The sequence below is a fragment of the Dendropsophus ebraccatus genome, chromosome 4 (genome assembly GCF_027789765.1).
Source record: "Dendropsophus ebraccatus isolate aDenEbr1 chromosome 4, aDenEbr1.pat, whole genome shotgun sequence".
Classification (NCBI taxonomy): Eukaryota; Metazoa; Chordata; class Amphibia; order Anura; family Hylidae; genus Dendropsophus; species Dendropsophus ebraccatus.
In genome coordinates this window covers 84,523,016-84,536,081 of record NC_091457.1, presented here as the reverse complement: position 1 = coordinate 84,536,081, position 13,066 = coordinate 84,523,016, and the positions used below count along the sequence as shown (strand labels likewise).

Here is a 13,066-nt window from a genome sequence, read left to right as displayed (position 1 = left end):
TGTATGGGAGACATGTGGTTGGGGGTACAGAGTGTGGATAGGGGACAGGCTGATGAGGGGGTACATAGTGTGGATAAGAGACATGCCAATGGGTGGTATAGAGCAGTGCCTCTCAAACTGTGAGGCAGGCCTTACCAGTGAGAGGCCCCCTACGGTAGTTATTGGTGAGGCGCAGCTGGGAAGGCAGTAGTTACAAAATGGATTATAAACTGTACAGTCCTTTCCCTGGTTGAAACAGTCTCGGGTTTAGGAACATTATTGACTCATTTTGTACCTCTTTTTATATTATACAGTGTTTAGGAGACAAACGAAGGGTAGACTAAGCAATAGTTTTTATTTTTGCATGAACTTCCACCACAAATGAGTAAGTCTGGTGAGGCACTTGTAAAAAAAAGTTTGAGAGTGTGTATGACAGTGATGGGCAACCTTTTGAGCTTGGTGTGTTAGCATTCGGCGAAAAAACGAGTATAACTCGAATGATGTGTCACTTCTCGAAAAAAACATCATAATTTTGCGTTATTCGTAGTTTAAATAACAAAAATACTTAATTGTAATCTATAACTGTACTTGATAAACAAAAAAATTATTATTGTGTGAAGTAAACTAAAAACCACACACACTACCCCACCTGACCCCCATCCCTCCCCATACACTACCCCACCTGACCCCCATCCCTCCCCATACACTACCCCACCTGATCCCCATCCCTCCCCATACACTACCCCACCTGACCCCCATCCCTCCCCATATACTACCCCACCTGACCCCCATCCCTTCACATACACTACCCTACCTGACCCTTCCACACACACACACTACCCCACCTGACCTCCATCCCTCCCCATACACTACCCTACCAGACCTCCATCCCTCCCCACACACACTTGCAATACTGCTGTGGTCCAGGATGCTGGCTGTGGCACCAGGAGACGATGCTGGAGGCAGGCGCAAGGCGGGGCTGGAAGCAGGAGCAATCGGGGCTGGAGCGTGGCCGGACATACGCAGCTATTGTGCCGGGTGACGTCACAGTAGCTCCGTCCGGGGAGGTACGTGGGGCGGGGAATACATGGGGTCGGGCCCCACTGTAAGGACGCTGGACTGCCTTGGAGCTTGCATACGGCCGCATGTCAGTCACTATGGCTACAGGTGTCAGTGCTGACACGGGTGTCATAGGTTCGCCATCAGGGGTGTATGAAGTACATACTGATGAGGAGCTATATAGTACGGATAGGGACCATGCTGATAGGGGATATGTAGTGTGGGTGGGAGACATGTGCATGAGGGTTTTACATGGATGGGGACATGCTGATGGAGAATACATGTGGAGGGGCCATGTTGATGTAGGGGGTATATAGTATGGATGGGAGACATGTGCATGAGGGTTTTACATGGATTGGGACATGCTGATGGGAGATACATGTGGAGGGGGCCATGCTGATGTAGGGAATATATAGTATGGATGGGGGGGTACATTGTGTAGATGGGGAATATGTGCATGAGGGGGTTACATAGTGTGGATGAGGACATGCAGATACGGGGGTATAAAGTGTGGATGGGGGCCATGCTGATGGGGATACATAATATGGATGGGGAACATATGCCTGAGGAGGTAACATAGTGTGGATAGGGACATGCTGATTTAAAGGGGTAGATAGTGTGAATGGGCAACATGTGCATGAGGGGGTTACTTAGTGTGCATGCGATATGCTGATGTGGGGGGTATATTGTGTGGATGGGGTCTATTCTAAAGAGAATGTGCGTGGTGTGGATGTAGCCATGCTGATGGGGGATACATGAAATGGATGGGGGATTCATGATGTCAATAGAGATTTGCTGAGGCAACCGTACGACACTCATCAACTTCTGTGAATGAGTCCTATTAATTACAAAAGGCCCAGTGCATAGAACTTTCTGGATGTTATACGGTTGTCTCGCCATGCTGTATTCTTCAGAATAGGTGGAAGAGCAATGCTGTAGTTACGTTGTGTGTTTGGGAATGATGGGAAGCCCAATTTGTCCTCTTGCATCAGGGCCTATGAGATATGTCTATGTCCCTATGTGGCACTGTCACTGAGGTTGTCACTTGAAGAAAATGATTGTTAAGAGCAATAAAAATGGAACTGGATAAGTGTGATGAGAAGGTCCATGTGCCCCTCATGAGCTGATGACAGAAGCTGTAACTCATATACTTCACATTACATTTCGGGCCATTATCTATCTATTCCTTGCCATATACTATATAATCGAAAGTATTAGGTCACCTTTTTAGTCCTATTGTCATTGGTGTAGGAAATCCAGTACTTACCATTGCACTCTACCTTTACAAACATTTGTGAATGGGCCATGGGTTATTCTGCTCAAACATAATTTTTCAAAAGTTGCTTTCCATGTTGAGACTAACAATTCATTCCATACTTATTATGTATTCATCCTTCCTTCCCCCTCCCTTCCGAGACAGCTGATGTAAACAAGTCTCTATCTGCAACTTTTTAGCAACTTTGTAATACTGGAAAGGGTTAATTACAGTAAGTTCATTAACAACTTGATCTCAGAATAACCTTCCCAGCATTACAAATAAGCTAAAAAGTTGCAGATACAACCTTTCAGGGACTTGTTTACATCAGCTGTCTCAGAAGGGGGGGGGGGGACAGAGAGAAAAGCTCACACAGATTTTGAGTCTTCAGCAGAGATGAGCGAACCGGGTTCGGATTCGAGTCGATCTGAACCCGAACTTTCGGCATTTGATCAGCGGGGGCTGCTGAACTTGGATAAAGCTCTAAGGTTGTCCGGAAAACATGGATACAGCCAATGTCTATATCCATGTTTTCCACATAGCCTTAGGGCTTTATCCAAGTTCAGCAGCCACCGCTAATCAAAAGCCAAAAGTTCAGGTTTGGATCGAATCGAGCATGCTCCAGGTTCACTCATCTCTAGTCTTCAGCAAAAAGAACCAGCTCAGAACTGGGGGAAAGAGGCTGAATGCTGTAGATAATAACAAGTATGGGATAAATTATTAGTTTCACCATGGGCAGCAACATATTAAAAGTTATGTTACCCCTTTAAGAGCTCACTTAAATTCCAATGTGGTACTGTAGTAAGTTGCCACTGCTGGAACAGGTCAGTTCATGACATTTCTTCCCTTGTAGATCTTGCAAAATCAACAGCGATTGGTATAATTGAAAAGGGGAAGTGCTTAGGAACCACAGCAACTCATTGGAGATCACATAAAAGTTATATAGTTAAAGCGACTCTGTACCCACAATCTGACCCCCCCAAACCACTTGTACCTTCGGATAGCTGCTTTTAATCCAAGTTCTGTCCTGGGGTCCGTTCGGCAGGTGATGCAGTTATTGTCCTAAAAAATACTTTTAAACTTAAAGCCCGTGCCAAACAGGAGTATCTGTGCCCTAACTTTGCACCACCCCTCCGTCCCTCCTCCCCACCCTCTTCATCATTAGGAATGCCACTGAAACATTTTCTCCATGCTGAACACTGTACAGGTGCTTAACGATCCAGCCCATGTGCCGGGCTGACACAGGTGGGGAATAGGAGGCAATCTGCCTGGAGCATTCCTAATGATGAAGAGGGTGGGGAGGAGGGACGGAGGGGTGGTGCACAGAGAGGGGACAGATACTCCCGTTTGGCACAGTCTTCAAGTTTAAAAGTATTTTTTTTAGGACAATGACTGCATCACCTGCTGAACAGGCCGCAGGACAGATCTTGGATTAAAATCAGCTATCCGAAGGTACAAGTGGTTTTGGAGGGGGGGGATGGTGGGTACAGAGTCGCTCGGTACAGAGTAAGTTACCAAGTGCTGAGGCCCATAGTGTATAAAAGTCACCTGCTCTCTGTTGACTCAATAACTGCAGAGACCTGGCATTAAAATCAGCACGGAAACTAGCCAAACAGCTGCATAAAAGCCTTACATAACCAAGGATGTCAGGAGAATGTTACCTGCCTGACTGCATTGTTCTAACTATAAGCTTTGGTAGAGAGAGGCTCCATAGAGTTATAATGGAGCCTATAAGACACAATCCAAAATCTTATAGAAAGTCTTTCCAGAAGAGTGGAAGCTGTTATAACGGCAATAAGGGGCCAACTCCAGATTATTTGACTGTATCCAAAATCCCTTTTCCCTTTCTCTTATATCGATTTTGCAGCAACAATGACAACTATCATTGGCTGATCGTTGATATAGTTTTGAACCTATAATTGTTGGGCGCTGTAATAGCGATGCATGGCCGGTAATGTTGTCCATGCAGCCCTTGTTAAACGATAATTGGGCCATAGAATAGGCCCAGTAAACGAGCGCCGATCTGGCAGATCAGCGCTCGTTTACAGTTATTATCAGGCCCCCATCGGCCCTAAGTTTGGTCCATGAAAATGAATGTGCATTGCTCGGGTACATTACAGCAGGCTTTTTTCTAGCAATAGGGAGAGGAAAGGTAGGATAACTCAGGACGCTGTCATCATGCACAATGTCAGCTGATCGTTGCCTTTCAACATGAAAAACATTACAAGGATAACAATGGCCACTATCTGCTATGGGCTCCCCAGACGATCTTTAGATCTCCAATGGGCTCCACTGCGGCCCCCGCTCTTACCGGCTTACTGTCAGGGCATGTAATAGCGCTGGCAGTGAGCAGGGATTGAGGAGCGAGTGAGCACTGTCGTCAATTCTTTGAGCAGAGAGCCGAGGCGCATGAGTCATTGCATTGACACACTGAGCGGAGTCCAAGTGAAGTCCGTGGTGGGGCTCCACGCGGAATTCCGTGTGTTTTACTCAGTGAGAACAAACCCTAGGAATGTCTATGCAGTGTCCCAGAACAGACCCTCTTATCCTCACACTTTTATTATGACCAGTCCTGTTCTGGAAAGTTATGGTTCACTGCAAACTGTGTGTATTGTCACCCCTCTCAGTGTTCAGGTCTGCTATTCCATTCATTTCTTGTATGCATATTCAGTTATCAGTGCCTAATGGTATTATGTCGCCCCCCCAGTGTTCAAGTATGGTACTTCTCATATATATTTCACTGTATATGCCTAGTGGTGTGATGATGCAATGGCTGGATGTCACGTGACTGCCCCTGCTTCCATGGTAACTCCAATGGCCATCGAGCTTTGGCTGGGGAATACCATGTGACTTCCTGTTCTACCTCATTCTATTCCCTACCACAGAGGGGATAAGGTGTGTGTTCTCTCTCCCCTGTCAGGAGAGAGATACGTGTGCTCTGCTGCTCCAGTTCCACCAGAAGTGTTCCTGGCTGTGTTCTATTCTCAAGTCCTCATGATTCTCATCTATTCTCAAGATCTGGGTGCCGTTCTTCAGTCATTCCTCTAATCATCTTCTCTAATCATCAACAGCAAGTATTCATCTCAGTTCCATTCCGCCCAGCATCGTATCCTCAGTATCACTACTACTCCCATCATTCAGCACGCTATCATCATAGCCTATTGCAGCATCACCCATTACTCTGCCTTATTCAAGTTTGCCTTATACCCGGTTGCATCCGTAGAGACTGTTGCTACTAGTTACCACCGTTACAATAAATATACAACTACCGTTGTTTCTGAACCTTGGCATTGGTGTAATTATTGGTGCCCTGACTAAGGACAACAAAGAATCCCATGCCCAGCCTCTGCATGGTCAGGAGCCCAGTTCTCAGCTGTGTTACCCTCGTGCCAAGACCGTGACAATCCTCTGCTCAGCAGCTGCTCCGGCTCCTGCCAGTAACTACACTTATCAGCGAAGAGGCCCCTAGGGGCTTGGGCATCGCATCTATAGAATGCACTTCCAGTTGAAGTTTGTGATCTTGCTAAAGGGGGATATAGGTAATTGGGGAAACTTGGCTATAGTGGAAATTACAGACATGGGAGACCTTGCAAGTGGGAGAAATTTTATATAGGGGTGGGCTACTTACAGGGGGGACTTGGCTTATGGGGTGTAATTACATACAGTATAGGGGAGCCTACATCCTCATAGGAAAACTACCTACCTTATGGGGGACACAAGCTGCTAGGTTGGATTTACTTATGGAGGGGACACCTGTCTTTCTACCGGAGTGACCTACCCATCTAATAAGGGGATTTAGCTCTCCCTCCAAACCACTTACCTACCCACTTTACTGTGCAAGATACTAAGAGGACATCAATACCATCTGGGCCACCATAAGTGGGGAAAAGTATGGAAGTTGCTGGAAGAATGCAGAGCCTGACATGTTTTTTTTTTTGCAGAATTTACATAGAACTGAAATTAAGAAATTAGAACAAAGGAAAGGGAACGCTCATGTGCAGAAAAAAGAAGGTATTATGAGATGGTGAAAGTTAGACACTCACTCACCTAATAGTGAGTAATTTTCTTCTATTATTTTAATTAGAGAAGACATCACCTGTGAGTACTGGTTGTAACTGCACTATACTCTCTTCAGGCATGCTGTGTATAAAATAATGAATTTCAGGGGACAAAGTGTAATTCATAATGAAGTTCAGGATGTACAGTGTGTAATATAGTGTATTTCAGGGGCATAGTGTATAATATAATGAATTTCAGGGGTATAGTGCATAATGTAATAAATTTGGAGGGTACAGTGTTTTATAATACACTTCAGGAGGCACAGTGTATATTATAATGAATTGCATGGGGGGCACAGTATGCATTATAATAAATTGGAGGGATATGGTATATATTATAATGGATTTCAGGGGCAGCAGTGTGTATTATAATGAATTTTAGGGGGGGCACATTGTATATGATTAAGGATTTCAAGGGGTATTGTGTTTAACAAAATTAATTTCCAGGGCCACAGTGTATCTTATAATTGAATTTAAAGGAAAACAGAGTGTAATATAAAGAACTTTGGGGGGCAGTGTATAATTTAGTGAATTTTAGGTGATACTATGTGCATTATAATGATTTTCAGGTAGTGTGGTGCATATTAAAATAAATTTCAGGGGAGAAATATATATTATGGGTTCTGGGGCACAGTGTGTATGTTAAGGAATTGCAGGGGGCACAGTGTGTTATGAATTTCAGGGGAAATGTATTGGTAATTTGATTATTAGTGCATAAGTAATTGATCTAGTTATGTAACATTATTATTATTAATGTTGTCAGCATTAGATGAATGGTTTGTATGGGAGGATGAGATTCACCCTTTTAACCAAATTAAGTAAAAGCTTCCCTGCCTAGTAGTATACGTCATCACACTGTTCTACTGGTAAACCCATGTTTTCATTGACTGTATGGCCAGTAACAAGTGTGAATTTACTCTAACAGCCACATGAACTCCAGGACCCAAGTTTTCCCAGCAAAGCATTGTCCAGGGCATCATACTGTTTGCTTGTCTTCTTCCTATTGGGTACTCATAGATGTCTATGATTTTACAGCACCATACATAAGAAGCTGCACTGTGTGTTCTTTCCTCTTTCTGCCAACCATATACCAGTTGGATACTGGGACAGTAGTAAGAGGATATGTAATTCTCTGTAGTCCTACATAGATATTATTAGATTTTCACTGCTCATGAAAGCAGCCATTCAGATACCTTCCAACTGTCCTGGATCCGGTCGGACATTTCTGATATTGGGGTGATGTCCCAACATCCTGGGGCTGGCCCAATTTGTGCTGTTCCCCCTGCCCCAGTGCTGGGTGCTGCAAGCAGCCCTTAACTGTGAGTGCTCCTGACAAGCACTCAAAGTTAAATGTGGCACAAACACTGGCAGAGCGGAGATGCCTGTGTTTCTGTTTTGAACACCCCTCGCAAAAGCCTGGTTCTTCAAAAAGAAAGGTAACTAGGACTGGGGCTTGTGCCACCCTGGAAGGATGGGTAACTCAACACTACAGGGCAAAAGGTGGTATAGCAACAAAGGTCAAAACACGGGCACAAGTATTCATCTCTCAAGTATTCACTTCTCAAGAGAACAGTATTACATTGGGTTGGGACTCTCAAGACAAACTCCTCTCCACTTCTCTGAACTCTCTAATCTTATCAGCACCCAACCAAGTCAGCATCGCTATCTTACTCTCCACCTCAGTATCTCTCAGTACAGATCTAGTGAGAGCAAGTCTGTATCAGTCACGTATTATTCACCTGTATTACCAGAGACTTGCCAGTAAAGAAAAGTTTTATTTATTTAACTGGGACTCAGTGATCATTGCACCAGCACCTACACACAAGCTAAACCGTCCTTGGGTTATTTCCCCTTTCTGTGGGTGGCGGTACCAACAGTTCAGGTGGGTCATATCTCTACTCCGTACCACCGTCATAAGCGCCTAAGGGACCCATCACAACCCGGCAGGTCACCGACCATTGGGGAGCAATATAGCGAGTCACACACTAAAAGCAGGTATACCATCACACCTGTGTGCTGAGTTAGCACTGGCGTCATGACAACCTCCTAACCAGCTGAGCTATATTCCACCGACCATCCACCATAGAAAAGGCATCACACATAACCATCTAGCAAGTGACCAGTTGCAGGCGATACTACACCTGCATGGGGGGCAGTCTCAAGTACAGGGGAGATGTGTACATGAAGGGATGGCAGGGTAACTACCAGGTAAGATGCCTTCCTACAGTTTCCAGATGTCTATCACACAAGGATCACATACATACCTCTAGCTATGCTGTGTGATCCAGCAACTTCAGGAAAAACCTTCTTTACTTCTGTCTGACAGTGTCACAGGGGCAGGTCTGTGACACTGTCCGCTCCCACTCCACTCTCCGGCTGCTGCTGTATCTTTAGGCTGCCGCCCTCAGCTCCACTGGAATTATTGACAGCTGGGTCACATTGAAATCCCATGCAGCCGGAGATGAGCTGGCTGTCAATCATTCTGGCGGAGATGGGGCAACGACCTGAAGATGCAGTGGTGGCCAAAAATCGGGCTGGATAGCGACAGTGTAAAGGTATGTATGCCATTTTTGTGTGATATACATATCAGTTCTCTCAGTTTCCCTTTAATTGTACAGTTCCTTAAATATGATGAAGTGACTGCAAACCTAAAATTACTAAAAGTCAGTGTTTAGCTTATTTGATCTATCTACAGGTTTCGTTCGTGTCCTATAAACAAAATTGGGGAGATTTAACAAACTGTCTTATAGCAATATAGTATAGTAATACCAATCAGAGCTGAGTTTATATACATTAACAAGCTCTGGTGAAATAAAACCTAAGGTCTGATTGGTTTCTGAGGACATCAAAGATAATCTTACTTTGAGATAGATTGATAACCCCTCATGTATATTCTTTAAAATGGTGCAACCCAATGTAAGAGTAGTGTAAAATTGTAAAACATAAGTTTATACTGTTGTTTTTCTAGTACTTACCCTGTTAACCCACCAAAAATCTCAGTGACATATGAATAATCACCTCCTGATTTTGGGATTGTGACTCCAAGTTCTGCGTAACACATGGACCCGAGGGCAGACACGCCACCACCGAGAACCCAGATAATTAATGCCAATCCCACAGACCCGCTGTGTTCTAGAACGCCCTTCGGAGAAATAAAGATACCGGAACCTATGATGTTACCTTAAAGAGAAGGACAGACATTATGATACAACAGACCTCAGTAATACTGGTAATACTGTCGATATATTAATATACTGTGCAACAAAATATACATTAACTCATGGCAAACCTTTCTAGCACTCCACATTGTTCTTGGGTTGAGGGTTTTACAAATAAAAGAGAACTATAGTCTTAAGCCCCTATTACATGGGGTGATCAGAGGGAGCAAGCGAGCGCCGACTTGTCAGGTCATTGCTCCTTGTTACCGTCTTGCTGCCGGTGCTATTACGGACAGTGAGATAGCGTTGGTCTGCTGCCGCCGCTCCTATCGCGCAGATTGACGGCAGCAGATCATTGCTATCGTTGTCTTTCGTCTTTAAACATGTTGAAAGATGTTAAAAGGCAACGATCAGCCGACATCGTGCATGCCGGCTGATCATTGCCTTTTATTACACAAAGCGATTTTTGGCCATAATGGACGATAATTGGCCGAATACGGGCGATAATCGCTTTGTGTAACAGGGCCTTTAGGCACAGATGCAGTATAGTGTTTAGTTTCAGTCAAGCTAATGGCTTTGACAACGATTTGCTGTTACTAAGTGTGGCCTTTCCTCTTATCTATGACACACTCAACTATAAGTATATTTTTGTTGGGGTACTCACATTTAGAATTAAGAATTTTGCAGGATTGTAGCATATATGAAAGCAAAAACCTATAATTAGGAACTCTTCCTCAACTCACAATTGTCAAATCAGAACTGAAAATCCACAAAATAACCCTTTATTGACCAAACCAGGAATAACCAAAGTAAATTTTATTGAATGTCCAAAAAATCCCAAATAATCCCATATAAAACATATACACAAAGGATAGGGTCCATCGTGGTCCACCCATTGAGAAAGGTCAACAAAATGTGTTGGAGGGTGAGGTGAAGGGGCATTTGTTGTTGTGGGGGTTGTTAGGTTGCTATTGTCTTTGACATGCTTGTTGTAGTGCTTGCAGTGGCAATTTTGTCAATTACTTGGCCTAATGGATCTGCACTGACCTTGACTTGTATTTTGCACTTGCACTTTAATGTGACAGACACATCATTACTTGAGTCTATGGATTCTATTTGTGGATTTACTACTCCTTGAATTTACTACTCCTTTACCTTGTAAGAAACATCTTAATCCTGCTCCTTCGCCCAGTTTTTAGTGTCCTTTGAGTATGTTTTTATGGGATTTTTCTTACATTCAATAAAATGTACTTTTGGTTATTTATGGTTGTTGATTGGTCAATAAACATATATTGTGGCATATATGCCATGCCTCCAAAATCATTTCCCCATAATTAGGAATTGGCTATTGGCTACTTTCCTATAATAGACTATCCTATAATAAACAGCAGTATAAGTAATATTAAAAGCTTTCATTTGTCCGATGTATACCCATGGCAGACAGTCTAACATAATGTGGGGCCTTACATTTTGAACCCCTGTACTGATTTTTGCTGCATCTGTATAAGGCTTCTATGTGACTTTGAGCTTTTGTTTTTGTTACTGGAAATTTTACCAAATGAGGTGCGAGTGTAGAAAACAATCAATCACTGTATCACATGAATACACTCTGTTTACACCTGAAATGTGTACCACCAAGTGGTGTTCACTGCAAAGATCATACCATTTACAAATATCCCCCCTAAAACATTAATGGTGCGTTCACACCTACAGGATCTGCAGCTGATTTTCTGCAGCAGATTTCATTTAAATAACTGAACACAGCATCAAATCTGCTGCAGATCTGCTGCAGATCCTGTAGGTGTGAATGCACCCTGAGGCTGCTTTCACACTACGTATATTTCAGTCAGTATATGTATATTTCAGTCAGTATATTTCAGTCAGTATTGCAACCAAAACCAGGAGTGGATTAAAAACACAGAAAGGATCTGTTCACACAATGTTGAAATTGACTGGATGGCCGCCATTTAATGGCAAATATTTGCTGTTATTTTAGAACAACGGCTGTTATATTGAAATAATGGCCGTTATTTACTGTTATATGGCGGCAATCCACTCAATTTCACCATTGTGTGAACAGATCCTTTCTGTGTTTTTAATCCACTCCTGGTTTTGGTTGCAATACTGACTGAAATATACGTAGTGTGAACGCAGCCGTATACGGGTACAAACACACACACCGTATACGCAGCGTATTTACTGCTGCCATACGCAGCAGATACGCAGCAGATTAGATCTAAATAACTGAACACAGCATCAAATCTGCTGCAGATCTGCTGTGTATCTGCAGAGTATCTGCTGCGTATACGGTGTGTGTGTTTGTACCCTAAAAAAGTGTTTGTGTGTCCTAGGCTATGTTCACCATAAGGGGATATTTACTGCGATACGCAGCAAATACGCATCAAATACGCAGAAGATTAGATCTAAATAACTGAACACAGCATCAAATCTAAACCATCAAATCTGCTGCGTATTTGTTGCGTATCTGCTGCGTATACGGTGTGTGGGTTTGTACCCTAAGGCTATGTGCACACTGTGGAAAAGGGGAGGAATTCAGCTTGAAATTCAGCTTGAAATTCAGCTTGAAATTCCTCCCGTAAAAAATGTACAGAGCAAATTCCCATTGTGTTCAATGGGTTTTCTGCTCTGTTGTTCACACTGCAGAATTTCAGAGCAGAATTTTCTGCCGCAGATCTGCTAGAGGAATCCTATAGAAGTCAATGGGGGGCTTAAATTCTGCTTGAATTCTGCCTGAAAACTTTCAGCTACAATTCCTCGAGAATTGCTCAGTGTGCAAGGGCCCTTAGGCTATGTGCACACTGAGCAATTCTGGAGGAATTGTAGCTGAAAGTTTTCAGGCAGAATTCAAGCAGAATTTAAGCCCCCCATTGACTTCTATAGGATTCCTCTAGCAGCAGAAAATTCTGCTCGGAAATTCTGCAGTGTGAACAACAGAGCAGAAAACCCATTGAACACAATGGGACTTTGCTCTGTACATATTTTACAGGAGAAATTTCAAGCTGAATTTCAAGCTGAATTTCAAGCTGAATTTCAAGCTGAATTCCTCGCCTTTTCCTCAGTGTGCACATAGCCTAAGTCAATAACCGGCAAGGCACAGGCAAAACAAATAGGACACCAGGAACCAAGTCCACAAGATGATAGGAGGGGCCAGCTGTCAATCACTGAGGCAAGGCAGGTTAACTGTTAGGCTACGTTCACACAGAGCAAAAGGGGCGGATTACGCGAGGAAATATTTCCGCCTGAAATCAACTGACGCTGAATTCCGAGCAGAATATAAGCAGAATGCAAGCAGAATCCCTGCATATCAGCTAGGAAAGTGTTCAGCTCGTAATCAGCTCTTGACAAATTCAGCGCGGAATACTCGAGGAATCCGCGCTGAATCCGCATGCATTCAGCGCTTAAATTCAGCGAGTATTTGGCGAGTAAACTAGACTATACCAGAATATATACCAGAGTCCTCCTCCCCCCCTTTTCTCCCCATTTCCGCGCTGATTCAGCGCGTAATTTCCGCTTGTATTACGCTTGTATTCCGCGCT

At 43.6% G+C, this 13,066-nt stretch overlaps 1 protein-coding gene across 3 annotated transcripts in view; it reads right to left on the bottom strand.

The window, feature by feature from the left end:
* Window positions 1–13,066, bottom strand: part of SLC7A10 (solute carrier family 7 member 10) — a 119,778-nt gene that overhangs the window by 31,493 nt on the left and 75,219 nt on the right. For 2 of the 3 annotated variants that reach the window (XM_069968558.1, XM_069968559.1), the window contains exon 2: window positions 9,327–9,531. In XM_069968558.1, coding sequence (XP_069824659.1) covers window positions 9,327–9,531 — 205 coding nt within the window. Of the gene's footprint in view, window positions 1–2,305; window positions 2,325–9,326; window positions 9,532–13,066 lie in introns of those variants that run through there. The other variant, XM_069968560.1, reaches the window with a different exon arrangement.